Here is a 14,315-nt window from a genome sequence, read left to right as displayed (position 1 = left end):
CGTGCTGTCAGTGGATTGAATCAAGGCATGTGAAGCGTCCGGGGTAAACCATGGAAAGCTGTGTAGGTATGTATATTTGCGTGTGTGGACGTGTGTATGTACATGTGTATGGGGAGGGTTGGGCCATTTCTTTCGTCTGTTTCCTTGCGCTACCTCGCAAACGCGGGAGACAGCGACAAAGTATAAAAAAAAAAAAAAAAAAAAAAAACATTCTTTACCTGCCATTAATCACTAATCATTACTTAAAGAGAGTGGTGAACTACATTGTGCAAAATCTTTAATCAATCATACTAGATCTGGCACCATCTTAAACAGGCACTATCTTAAGTGAATCAATGCTCCTATTTTCTTAACAACTTTATAATAAGACTAATTTAAGCAGGACTTATCAAAGCAGGGACTGCCTACATTTAGGTATGACTCCAGTCCTTCTAACAAATTACTTACATAAAACCATAACACAAACTGATGGGAAAATTCCTTTTCCTGCTCTATATTCTCAGAGACTTCGTTTATGTCTATGGAGATGTCAGTCATTTTGGGGTTGGTTTCCTCTGTGCTAAATTTGTCCTCTGACTATAGCCTGTTAAGGGTGAGGTGCTAAAAGCTAAGTACCAGCACTGGAGTTCACCAGTTATGGAGTCTCTTTTGCTGTGGCCACCCCCTTGAGGGAGTTCCCAGAGGAAAGAGGCATCAGATACAAAGACTGATATATAATTTCTTTTCTAATTTCTGTGTGATTTTTTCATTGACCACTTACTTAAACATGAGTAATACATATTCATTTTTCCTATGACATACTGATAGAGAGAAGTTTCCTACATACATTTAAACTAAATTCTTTTTCACCATGCATAGCTATATTTCACAGTTAATCTCCTCATAATTAAAATTTTCCATATCAACACTCTTCCACCAATATGTGTGCGCACATGCATTCAGGGGTGCACTATGAATTCATTATCAATAACCAGTCTAAATTATTTTTCTACATCTACTTGCAACTTTATCAAGCATGACACAAAAGTAGAGACATTGGGTAATAGCTAACTGGTAAGTCTGTTAATACAAAATGCAGTCATAATAAGACATACCTCTTGACCAATGCGAGAAAACTCTCGGAAGACAAGTTCTTGGCGACCAGAGTCAACAAATATATCATTGCTGATAACAGTTTGCTGGAACTTGTCCACGAGTTCGAAACCCTGACGGTCATTGGTGAAGGACACAGATTCCTGTGAAGGAAACAAAATATAAGGCATGTGAAACAATACTCAATCGCCTTTTATCTTCTAATGCTAACTTCACAAAATGTCCGAAAACATTCTAATTTTGCATCATAGAGAAAAATAAACCAGGAATACAAATAGACAGTATTTCCCTGAATATATGGTTGACCAAATCTAACAGTATCTAACCTTCAGGAATGCCATGGGTGGCTATTCCACCATCTTAAAGCAAACTGTTTGCATTTTCTTACTCAAGTGCTGCTGTAATATAAAACAAACTGCATCCCAACTCTAAGAGTGAAACTAAGTTGAAATATCATGTCACGTATATATGTACATGTAAGAAGACAACCCCTTGCTTTCCCTCTCTTACAATCACAAACAGCCTTATTCTATAATATTCTAAATGAAAAATGAAGAACTTGTCACAGAATACCATCTGTTAGTTCCATTTTCCTGTGATGCTGCCATAAATCTTTACTCACATACCTGCTCGTCTCCTTAATTATTCTGTCAACTAGTCTATAACAGTACCAGGGAAAGTACAGAAATCCTGCAATGGATTCTAATGTTCATAACTTGTGTAACAGGCAGTGTTGAATCAACAAAAGCAAATGGCTGGGCAGGTGTAATCAGAGGTAAAGACGACTGTTTTGTCCATCTCATAACACAAGCTGAACTATCTGAGTAGGAGCTTGTATCATCTTGGGGTATTATCTTTATTTGTATATCTGAATAGTCATTGTCATACTCATCACTACTCAGTATAATAGGGTATGTTGAAATAAGCCTGACACACCTCCAAGGATAAATGCTTCAGCTTGCCGTTGTCTGCACTTGTAAATAAATACAGGACTAACTGAGTAGGAGCCTGTTTCCTCATTAGAGGAAACAGTACCTTTATCAGTATGTCTCAATAGTCATCACTATCATATTCATCATCAAAGAGAATACTGTGGGTGAAAAAAGTGGAAAAGCAAGTAGAACTGAGCCAGATGCTTACATCTCCTCTGAGAGACACCTCACCTTGCTGTCATCTGCAGATGTAATGTAAAATAAAGCTTGTAGTACCATCTATTGAGAATAATAACATCTATGTTTGAAAACATACCTGGAACCCTGTACGAATATCTCAGGATTATAGTTTTCAGAAAATAGGTGACCAGTGTTAATCAGGATAATAATTATCAACACAAAAGCTCTGTGGGGAAAAAAAGAAGGAAAAGGAGTCATGCTTCACCTAATTGCCCAAAACTACCAAAAGGAAACCAACAATGAAAAGCCTGTATACTTCCGCATATCAATGTCAAGTAATAACTATCAATTGAAAAATCTTCAAAACATTAAGGTATTCAAAATAATCCTAAGTCTAAACAAATTCTCACCCTTGTGCAACTATGCAGTGAATGGAATGGAAGTTTGTTGCAGTTGGAATGTTCAAAAAGATATCAACTTAGTTCAGCAAGGAAGCATAGAGTTGTAACATGTTATATGACTCCTTTACCTACAAAATTAAATTCAGTGATTTCTTTTTGAAAAAGGGTAAAATGGCTCCCAAGGGCACCCGTGAAGAAAAGATACCTGCAAAACAGTTGTGATCTTCTAATGGATATGACTATAATATATGGACCCTGGGTAAAATGAAGAAAATTATCAACTGTGATTTATCACATTGGTGCAAAAAATGTGGACATATCCCTACCTGCTGTCTATACCAGTTGGATGATGTGCACTGCTTTGTAATACCCATACAGAAACAATCAATGCATCCATAACGATTATTCTCATTGAGGTAGAAGGAGTTTGGCTTGCATTGATCACATTTCGGTCCAGTAACATATTCCTGGAAAAAAAGGGCATCAAAATTACAAGATCTTTCCTCAAGGAGGTAAAAGTAAATTCTCACTTTTTCCAAAAAAAATATATCATGCCAGTAATGACACAAAAACAAAACATATATATATATATATATATATATATATATATATTATCCCTGGGGATAGGGGAGAAAGAATACTTCCCACGTATTCCCTGCGTGTCGTAGAAGGCGACTAAAAGGGGAGGGAGCGGGGGGCTGGAAATCCTCCCCTCTTGTTTTTTTTTTTTTTTTTTTTAATTTTCCAAAAGATGGAACAGAGAAGGGGGCCAGGTGAGGATATTCCCTCAGAGGCCCAGTCCTCTGTTCTTAACGCTACCTTGCTAATGCGGGAAATGGCGAATAGTTTGAAAGAAAAAGATATATATATATATATATATATATTTTTTTTTTTCATACTATTCGCTATTTCCCGCGATAGCGAGGTAGCGTTAAGAACAGAGGACTGGGCCTTTGAGGGAATATCCTCACCTGGACCTCTTCTCTGTTCCTTCTTTTGGAAAATTATAAAAAAAAAAAAACAAGAGGGGAGGATTTCCAGCCCCCCGCTCCCTTCCCTTTTAGTCGCCTTCTACGACACGCAGGGAATACGTGGGAAGTATTCTTTCTCCCCTATCCCCAGGGAATATATATATATATATATATATATATATATATATATATATATATATATATATATATATATTTTTTTTTTTTTTCATACTATTCGCTATTTCCCGCGATAGCGAGGTAGCGTTAAGAACAGAGGACTGGGCCTTTGAGGGAATATCCTCACCTGGACCTCTCCTCTGTTCCTTCTTTTGGAAAAAAAAAAAAAACGAGAGGGGAGGATTTCCAGCCCCCCGCTCCCTTCCCTTTTAGTCGCCTTCTACGACACGCAGGGAATACGTGGGAAGTATTCTTTCTCCCCTATCCCCAGGGAATATATATATATATCTATTTATTTTGCTTTGTCGCTGTCTCCCGCAATGCGAGGTAGCGCAAGGAAACAGATGAAAGAAATGGCCCAACCCACCCACACACACATATATATATATATCCATGGTTTACCCCAGACGCTTCACATGCCCTGGTTCAATCCACTGACAGCACGTTGACCCTGGTATACCACATTGTTCCAATTCACTATATTCCTTGCACGCCTTTCACCCTCCTGCATGTCCAGACCCTGATCGCTCAAAATCTTTTCAGTGCATTATACATGACAGCTAGAGACTGAGTGTAAACGAATGTGGCCTTTGTTGTCTTTTCCTAGTGCTACCTCGTGCACATGCGGGGGGAGGGGGTTGTCATTTCATGTGTGGCGAGGTGGTGATGGGAATGAATAAGAGCAGACAGTATGAATTATGTACATGTGTATATATCTGTGAGTTGTATATATATGTATACAATGAGATTATATATATATATATCTTTTTTCTTTCAAACTATTCGCCATTTCCCACATTAGCAAGGTAGCGTTAAGAACAGAGGACTGGGCCTCTGAGGGAATATCCTCACTGGGCCCCCTTCTCTGTTCCCTCTTTGAAAAAAAAGAAGAAAAAAAAAAGGACAAAAGAATGGCCCAACCCTTTTAGTCGCCTTCTAAGACACGCAGGGAATACGTGGGAAGTATTCTTTCTCCCCTATCCCCAGGGATAATATATATATATATATATACCCAATTCACATGGAGGTATTAGTGGGTGGAGCATAAATTGGGAATGTTAATGGGAGCTCAGTCTTTGAGGAATATATGGTTTATCTTTCATGGTTTTTTTTCTTTCTCTTTTATTCCAGGGTATTTCTTCATGATACTTCCCACGTATTCCCTGCGTGTCATAGAAGGCGACTAAAAGGGAAGGGAGCAGGGGGCTGGAAATCCTTCCTTCTCATTTTTTTTCTAATTTTCCAAAAGAAGGAACAGAGAAGGGGGCCAGGTGAGGATATTCCCTCAAAGGCCCAGTCCTCTGTTCTTAACGCTACCTCGCTAACGCGGGAAATGGCGAATAGTATGAAAGAAAGAAAAAGATATATATATTATCCCTGGGGATAGGGGAGAAAGAATACTTCCCACGTATTCCCTGCGTGTCTAGAAGGTGACTAAAAGGGAAGGGAGCAGGGGGCTGGAAATCCTCCCCCTCATCTTTTTTTTGATTTTCCAAAAGAAGGAACAAAGAATGGGGCCAGGTGAGGATATTCCCTCAAAGGCCCAGTCCTCTGTTCTTAACCGCTACCTTGCTAATGTGGGAAATGGCGAATACTTTCTGTGGTTTCCTCCAGCTCTTTCATATGATCTGGTTAAGTCCATTGACACACCCTACTCTTAGCCAGGGACCCATTTATTAATCAGCCCTGAGAAGGAGGATAAGTGAACTGCTCGGGTGATTGTGGGCTTCCTTGCACAACCAGGATTCAACCAAGGTAGACCATGAATTGCCTGTGACCAATAAAACTACACACTAGATGATGGAAGTCTAGTGACTTTACACATGAGGTAGGTTTTCACAGTAATATGATAATACGTTTGTGTCATCTTAACAGTAATCCTATGTGACTGTTAGTGCTTTACATTTTACTCACCAGTATGAGTGTTCCATGTAGGATTTGGTGAAAATAAAAAAAAGTTTTAAGGTAAGTTAGGAGAGATGTTATGTTACAAAAGATTTTATACTAAGGAAAGTTTCAAGTGTGTCAAACAGCAAATGAAATTTATCCATGCATACTTGTACAAAAAAGAAAGTTACACAATCAATATGGTAGAAAGGTAGACATAAGTATAATACAACAGCAATAAAATGATAAGAAAAAATCTTCAGCTCAGCTTGAAAGAAAAACAGATTTAAAAGCTTCAATAAGTTTATATGTTTCATTTCCTACACAATATCTACACTTGAAGAAGAAAAATTCAGTGCATAGGACACTGTTCATTATCTACATTATGCCATCCTCATTCATTGTTTCTGACTTCTGAAGTGTTTAGCATATGAAATGAGAGATGGGTACAAAGCATTTAATAAAATAATGAAGTACCTGTTAAACAGGTACACCGGATGGGCGTTTCATCAAAGCTGCTCATTGAATTACAAGTGTGACTTTATACAAAGGAAGTCAAGTGTACACAAAAATGAGACATCTTGACTGCTTGCCACAGTGATAGATCTTTCAAAGGCAACAACAAAGTTAAAGGAGAATGAAATTGGTATCTAATACTGTAACATGGAGACTTTGCTATTACTGCTAAACAATCTCTCTTCTCTAAACCCAACTTTCAACTAATGGGATAAACAGGAATCAATGTTTACCACCAATAGGGAAAGCAAACCCATTCATGAAAAGTACCACTTGGAGGAATATAAAAAATCAGTATCAAACTGATTCATCTCCATATGAAATAACATATTACGTAAACATGTCCTGGGAGAACACAAGTATTAATCACAATATCACAGTAACAAAATAGTCCACTGAAAAAAATATTATGACCTTATCAACATGGACATAAATGAGGACCGACTGATGTAAAACTATTCAGGAACAAATAACCAAGTTCAGAACAAAAATCTTAAGACTAGTTCTTCCAAATAGACAAGGTTTTCTTCCCACTTTTTTCAAATGTAATTCACACAAAGCTCTTTTGTTCACTGCAAGATTATGAAAGAGCATGAGTTCATGAAACAAGTCTAACTTTCTAATGAGCAGAACAAAGAATGACTAGCACAAAAGGATTTTGTTTGGGGATATAACAGGAATGGTGTAGGTGTAATGTATGTACAGGCATCAGATGTGGAAAAGGGGAAAGTCTTAATGACCAACTGGAATGCTTGTAGAAATGAAATGCCTGGAGTTCTGTACGTAAGCATTTATCAAACTAGGGAAAAGAGACTTCATTATCAGATTCACAAACCTAACATTATGAATGGAAAATATGATGGATAGCCTCTTTCATTTTGATTAATCTAAAATATATGCTGGTACAAGAACAAAAACTTGAATAACTATATGCACTTAAGGCTAACACTGAGCCTCTTAAAACTATATCCATGAAGATATCATGAATCCTAATCCTAAAGACTTTCTTAAAAAAGAAATCCACTTTTACTTTACAAAAAAGGAATTAAGCTTAACCTCAAAACCAGACAAATGAACTCTGGTATCTTTAGATCTTAAGGCACTGCAGGATTATCTATCTATAACTCAGTTCTTTTTGTACTTACTAAATCACATTATGATTAGGTTTAGATTCTTACCAAAATTACATGATTAGTTGTGAAAGTGTGCAAGATACCCGCATCAAAAGTGAATATTAATATCTAGACTAGCAGAAACTGTAACGGCTCACTATTCCCCACTTCAACTCCTATGGTTCCATTTGCTATCATGTCCACTCCCAGACACCTGAAACATCCCGCTTCTAGCAAGTTTTCTCCATTAAACTCCAACTTGCTTTTATTCTCATTTACTCTCATTTTTCTCCTTTTAAGTACTCTCCCAAACTCAAATGCCAGGCTCTGCAGCTTCACACTCAAATCTGTCACTAGCACCATGCAACCACTGAGCACCAACTGCAAACACACACAAACAGATTGCACTTTCTCCATGACCCTTTCATTTATCTCCAGCACCACCCTAACCATAAAAAAATTTAACAGCCATGGTGACACTACACACCCCCATGGCAGACCCACCCTCACCTGGAACTTCTTACCTTTTTCTCCACCCACTTGTACACTTGCCTTTCTTTCTTGATTAAAACTCTTCACTGCTTCCAACAGCTTTCTTCCCAAACCACCTTCTACAACACCTTCAACACCGTCTACAGAGCATTTCTTTCAACCTTATCATATGTTTTCTTCAGACCTATAAATGCCATATACAGGTCCTTCTGTCTCTATGTATTTCACACACACCTCATTCAAAGCAAACATCTGATCCACAATTATCTACCACTTCTGAAACCACATTTTTCCTCGCCAGTCTCATACTCTGTAAATACCTCCATCCTATCAATAAGTCCTCTTCCATACAACTTACCAGAGATACACAGAAATAGTGTATCTTACCATTTTTTGTGTGAAATGATACGACACCATGGACAAAGGATCATGAGAAATACCCATTGGTCTGGCTCATATGAGCAACCCTGCTTTCATGATATTTCAATACATCAATTGCTAGCAATATTTCCTGTTATATGCCATAATGATTTCATATTTCAATGGAAAGAACTATCAAGTGTGGTTACCACAATCATAATGAAATCTGTGTCACGTTCATGCTTACTAACCTAACCCTTCCAAGATAATGAGTCACATTAATAACCTTGAAATTCATTTGACCCATCCAGGAGGACTTTTTTTACTGTGTGTACACTTAACAATTTATATCTCTATACTTCGAATGCTTACCTTTGTACCCCTTGCCTTTGTGCAGGGCACTAAACATGCTTTCCTCCAATCCTCAGGTACCTTGCCAATATCCACACACTGAAAATCTTAACTAGACAAACAACAAATCAATCAACCCCTTTCTAAAAAAATCTCAACCACAATACCATGACTCCATTTGCCTCACCACATTTCATCTTATGCAAGGCTTTCACACCTCTACTCCTTTTATTAAACCACTTGCCTTTTACACCCTTCCCTTTTAACCAAACCACTTGCCATGTCTCTCTCATTCATTTACCTCTCCGACACAAACACCCAAAATGTGCAATCCCATCATAACACACATTCAACAGCCCTTCAAAGTACTCATCCCATCCCCTATTCATCTTACCTCGGCCTGTAACCACTTACTCATTTGCCTACTTCACTGACCCTTCCATTTGTTCTTTTGTTGGCATTCAAACATAAGTGAAATATGTGACCTGTGATGTAGTTACATTCTCACCTATACATCTATTAATGCCACTTCTACTCTGAGAGAATGGAGTGTATACAGGCATTATGTTTACTAACTTACATCTGGAGTGCCAAAATTTAATATATCTTTTTTTATTTCTTACTATGTACATTATGGAAATCTTTTAAGTCCAGATAACATCCCAATTCATACCAAAACTTTCATATACAAAACAATACAAAATTACTCCTCTGGCATCATCTAATATCCCTCAAGCCTAAATAATCATATTTGTAAACAATTTCTACTGCTGTTATCAATTATCTATCTTGTTCTAGGAAAACCAAGGTTTCACATATATTCTTTATCTATTCTCCTAATTCTCACTACATTATACAAGTACACCATCTTCACTGCTCTTAATCTTTATTTGTCTGATCCTGAGAAACCTAGGATTTCACAACTGAGCTGGGACAAGCTCTCCTTCAAGCAAGCTTCTTATACAATCTATACAATATTCTTCAACATGCTTCAAATTCTCTACTCTCAGCTTGAACTTTCACATTACCAGCATTACTGATTATCACTCCCACTTTTACCATCTTACTCCTTTATACTCCTATCTGTTCCATTCTCTAGAGAATGATTGCTTTTCTCACTTTCTCCGATATAATGTGTTCCTCTTCTCTAAATATATTTCTCATTCTTCTTACCTCCAATCCCACTAAGTCCATACCCATATCTCTTATAACATCACTGTTACTTAACCTTTTAATCACTCTCATCAGCTTTGACAGATTTCATCTTTTGTCTCAAGTAACCTCCCATCCTTGTATCATGTACCTCTCATTTTTCACAGAGACTGTTCCTTTTTACTTATTCATCTCCTCACCTAATATTTTGTCATTCGTTCTTTGATCTTCAATCATCTTTCTTCAAAGATCCTTATATGCTTTCCTTTTATTCACAGTCTCTAACTTTTTCAACTTTTCATCTAGGTCTTTATATTAAAAATACTTTACAATCCATAAATCATTATATTCTGGAAGATTCTATTCTCCTTCGAGACTCTTTCTCATTGACCAATTTCCTTATATTTTCATTTTCTCATGCTTTTCCTCTTACTCCATAACTTATTCTTAAAGCACCACAAACTTTGTTAATGTTATCTTCAAATGCCCAAAATACCAACTCATTTCTAAAATCTATCTTTATATTACTTATTCTTCCAACAAACAAGCTTCTGTCAAATGATATAAATGAACAGGGAACATGCACTCCTCCAAATAGAAAATGAAAGGTTTAATTAATCCATGTCCCAAATATCCTCAGATAATATCGTTTCCCACATCAAAAGCTAACAATGCAAAACTTCATTTCAAACAATAAAATGTACAAGAACATACTATCATATGGGTGGATTTAAAAAACAGCCATTTTTGCTTTCATTACAAATCACATATTATCTATCAAATTTCTAAAAGCACACGAGATCAATACAAATCACAATGTATCTATTTTGGTGAGAGAATTAGAATCCAAAATAAATTTTTTTATGCTTATGGAAAATACATCAGAAAAAAGTTTACCTTGCACTGACAAAGGCCTGTTTCAGGGTCTGCCTGAGCGGAGTAGCTGCCAACAGGGTCACATTCACCAGCTGTCCAAGAAAGAAGTACTTCTACAGTAATAAAGTGGTGGTTGAATGGAGTATTTTTAATGAATACACAGCTGTATGATAAAGAAAATTTAAATGATAGAGCCCCTGAATGTTGAACTCACTCCTTGTCTGGACAAATAGGTAATTCAACACATTCACAATATTCTTAGAAGGTAACAATTCACTTTGGCAGAAGAACACTCTTGCACACAGATGACTCAACATGAGTGATCCAGAATACTTACATTTGCATACACTGGACACTGCACACATTAAAAGTTTATCACATTCTCTAAAAATCCATTTTGGATATATGGGTATCCATCTATGTTTGATGTATATCTGGGTCTGTCTTAATGTCCTTAGGCAAGTGTTATGGTTTGAAGAGGACAAAAACCTTTTTCCTGCATTTTCTGGACATATCATGCATCACAAGTTCAGTGGGGCTCCCTCATTGCATCTCAAACCAGTAACATCTATGTTTTTGCATGTGGTAATATACATCTCATGCCCTATTCCTTTGAACATGTATCTGATGGAATATTTTGTGCTTATCTATTCAATAAAATGAAAGAGTAATAAATGGAAAAAATAGTAAAATCAAAGTATATTCTATTACCAAAAAGTAAGAAAACATTAGTTACCTACACATAAATATTCACAAGAATTATGACTTTATTTTGTTTTTGGTATAAGATTTACTGTTTGGTGTACATATCATCATGTACATGTACAACAACTGACTCACTTCACAGGCCCTCTCATCCTCAACAGACTGCATACTCACCCCTCTCTCCAAAACTCTTGCATTTATCTCCCTAACCATCCCATCCATAAACAAATTAAACAACCATGGGGACATCACACAACTGGGCCGCAAAGTGACCTTCACTGGGAACCAATCACTCTCCTCTCTTCTTACTTGTATACATACCTTACATCCTTTGTAAAAACTTTTCACTGCTTCTAGCAACTTACCTCCCACACTATATAGTCTTAAAACCTTCCACAAAGCATCTCTATCAACCCTATCATATGCCTTCTCCAGATCCATAAGTGCTACATACAAAACCATCTGTTTTTCTAAGTATTTCTCACATACATTCTTCAAAGCAAACACCTGATCCACACATCCTCCACCACTTCTGAAACCACACTGCTCTTCCCCAATCTGATGCTCTGTACATGCCTTCACCCTATCAATCAATACCCTCCCATATAATTTTGCAAGAATTCTCAACAAACTTATGCCTCTGTAGTTTGAACACTCACCTTTATCCCCTTTGCCTTTGTGTAATGGCACTACGCATGCATTCCACCAATCCTCAAGCACTTCACTATGGTCCATACATGCAGTGAATATCCTTACCAACCAATCAACAACACAGTCACCCTCATTCATAACAAATTCCACTATAACACCATCCAAACCCCCACCATGCCAGATTTCATCTTCTGCAAAGCTTTCACTACCTCTTCTCTCTTTACCAAACCATTCCCCCTGACCCTCTCACTTTACACACCACCCAGACCAAAACACCCTACATCCACCACCCTACCATCTAACACATTCAACAAACCCTCAAAATACTTACTCAAACTCCTCACTTCATCACTGCCTGTGATTACCTCCCCACTTGCCCCATTCACCAATGTTCCCATTTGTTCTCTTGTCTTACACACGTTATTTACCTCCTTCCAAAACATCTTTTTATTCTCCCTAAAATTCAACGATACTCTTTCACCCCAACTCTCGTTTACACTCTTTTTCAACCACTGCACCTTTCTCTTGACCTCCTGCAGCTTTCTTTTACACATCTCCCAGTCATTTGCATTACCTCCCTGCAAGTAATGCAAACGCCTATCTCTTCTCTTCCACTAACAACCTTACTTCTTCAGCCCACCACTCGCTATCCATCCTTTCTAATCTAACCACTTCCCACCTTTATCATGCCATATGCATCTTTTGTGCAAGCCATCACTGCTTCCCTAAATACATTCCATTCCTCACCCACTCCCCTCACATCATTTGCTCTCACCTTTTGCCATTCTGGACTCAACCTCTCCTGGTACTTCCTCATGCAAGTCTCCTTCCCAAGATCACTTGCTGTCACTGCTCTCTTCTCCCCAATATTCTCCTTTTTTGAAAATCTATACATATATATATATATATATATATATATATATATATATATATATATATATATATATATATATCTATTATACATAATCTCTGTTTGCCGCGTCAGTGAGGTAGCACCAGGAAACAGACGAAGAATGGCCCATCCATTCATATATGTACATAAATGCCCACATATGCACATATACATAACATATACATACACATATGCAGACATTACATACATACACATGTACATATTCAAAACTGCTTGTCTTCATCCATTTCTGTCGCTACCCCGCCCCACAGGAAAACAGCATTGCTATCCCCTGCTTCAACAAGGTATTTATACATACAGGACCTAAGACTGCTTCATACCACTATGGATTGAGTATCTATTTTTTTTCTTTTGGTTCCTCTTGTATAAACTTAGCCTTACCTTTCCTTCCTTGGCTTTACAAAATATTGTATGATGGTGATGATAATCTACGTACTGGACATATCTTTCTGTAAAAAATTCCATCTACTTACAGCAATCATATTCATCTGAACCATCATCACAATCATAATATCTATTGCAGACTTGACGTGCATCAATACAGGTGCCATCAAAACACTGAAAGAAGTATGGTGGAACACAGCAACCGGCTTGTTCACTCTCATCACTTTGGTCACTGCAATCTGGTCTACCATCGCATAGTTGTTGCTGGCTGATGCAGGATCCATCACCACATTGGAACTCATACTGCTTACATGCTTGGCAATAATACTCATCACTTCCATCTCTACAGTCACTGTATCCATTACACGTCAGTCTTATGTCTATGCAGTCTCTGTTTCTACAAGTGAATTCATACTGTGGATCACAACCTTGTGTACAGCTGGGTGGTTCATCACTATAATCTCTGCAGTCAACTCGACCATCACAAACTTGACGAATGTCTATACAAGATCCATCTCCACACTGGTGCATAATGTTTGGATCACAATTTGAATTACACTCTACAGGCTCATCACTTGCATCTCTACAATCGTATCGACCATCACAAACTCTCCGGAGATCAATACATGTCCCATCACCACATGTATGCTGAGTATTAGCATCACATGAACACCAAAGCTCATCAGAACCATCGGGACAGTCAATTCGTGAATTGCAATGAACACTAGCTTCGAGGCAGGTGCCATCATAACACCTGAAGTGGAATGCCTCATCACAAGTACAGTTGCAGTAAAGCTCATCAGACTGATCTGGACAATCATAAAAACCATCACAGTGACGACTTCTCTCAATGCATGTTCGTCTAGGGTCACCACATGTCCACTGGTGTATGTGATCACACGGTAGTTGATCTAAATGAAAGAATAAAGCAGAAAATATGCTAAGATTAGTTATGCTTAAGCAACAAAAATCTCACAGTATTTTTCAGGCAGTCAATGAGATGTGAGAAAGCTTGCATTAGATTAGTAATATAATCATGCATGAAAAATAAACATAAACATGTATTATGAGCAACCATTACAATATGTCAAAAATTAAGTAACTATAAAATCATGCAAAGAAAATAATGTTATGCTCTATGGGAAGAAATCTAACTTAATATG

General features: G+C 37.5%; 1 protein-coding gene across 7 annotated transcripts in view; it reads right to left on the bottom strand.

Moving 5' to 3' along the window:
• Positions 1 to 14,315, bottom strand: part of LOC139748045 (basement membrane-specific heparan sulfate proteoglycan core protein-like) — a 261,917-nt gene that overhangs the window by 215,099 nt on the left and 32,503 nt on the right. For 6 of the 7 annotated variants that reach the window (XM_071660608.1, XM_071660610.1, XM_071660611.1 and 3 more), the window contains 4 exons: positions 13,242 to 14,063; positions 10,521 to 10,591; positions 2,932 to 3,072; positions 1,095 to 1,235 (listed from right to left, as the gene is read on the bottom strand). In XM_071660608.1, coding sequence (XP_071516709.1) covers positions 1,095 to 1,235; positions 2,932 to 3,072; positions 10,521 to 10,591; positions 13,242 to 14,063 — 1,175 coding nt within the window. The remainder of the gene's footprint in view (positions 1 to 1,094; positions 1,236 to 2,931; positions 3,073 to 10,520; positions 10,592 to 13,241; positions 14,064 to 14,315) is intronic. The other variant, XM_071660615.1, reaches the window with a different exon arrangement.

The sequence above is a fragment of the Panulirus ornatus genome, chromosome 72 (assembly GCF_036320965.1).
Source record: "Panulirus ornatus isolate Po-2019 chromosome 72, ASM3632096v1, whole genome shotgun sequence".
In the NCBI taxonomy this organism is placed as follows: Eukaryota; Metazoa; Arthropoda; class Malacostraca; order Decapoda; family Palinuridae; genus Panulirus; species Panulirus ornatus.
This window is presented reverse-complemented; position numbering and strand designations above follow the sequence as displayed.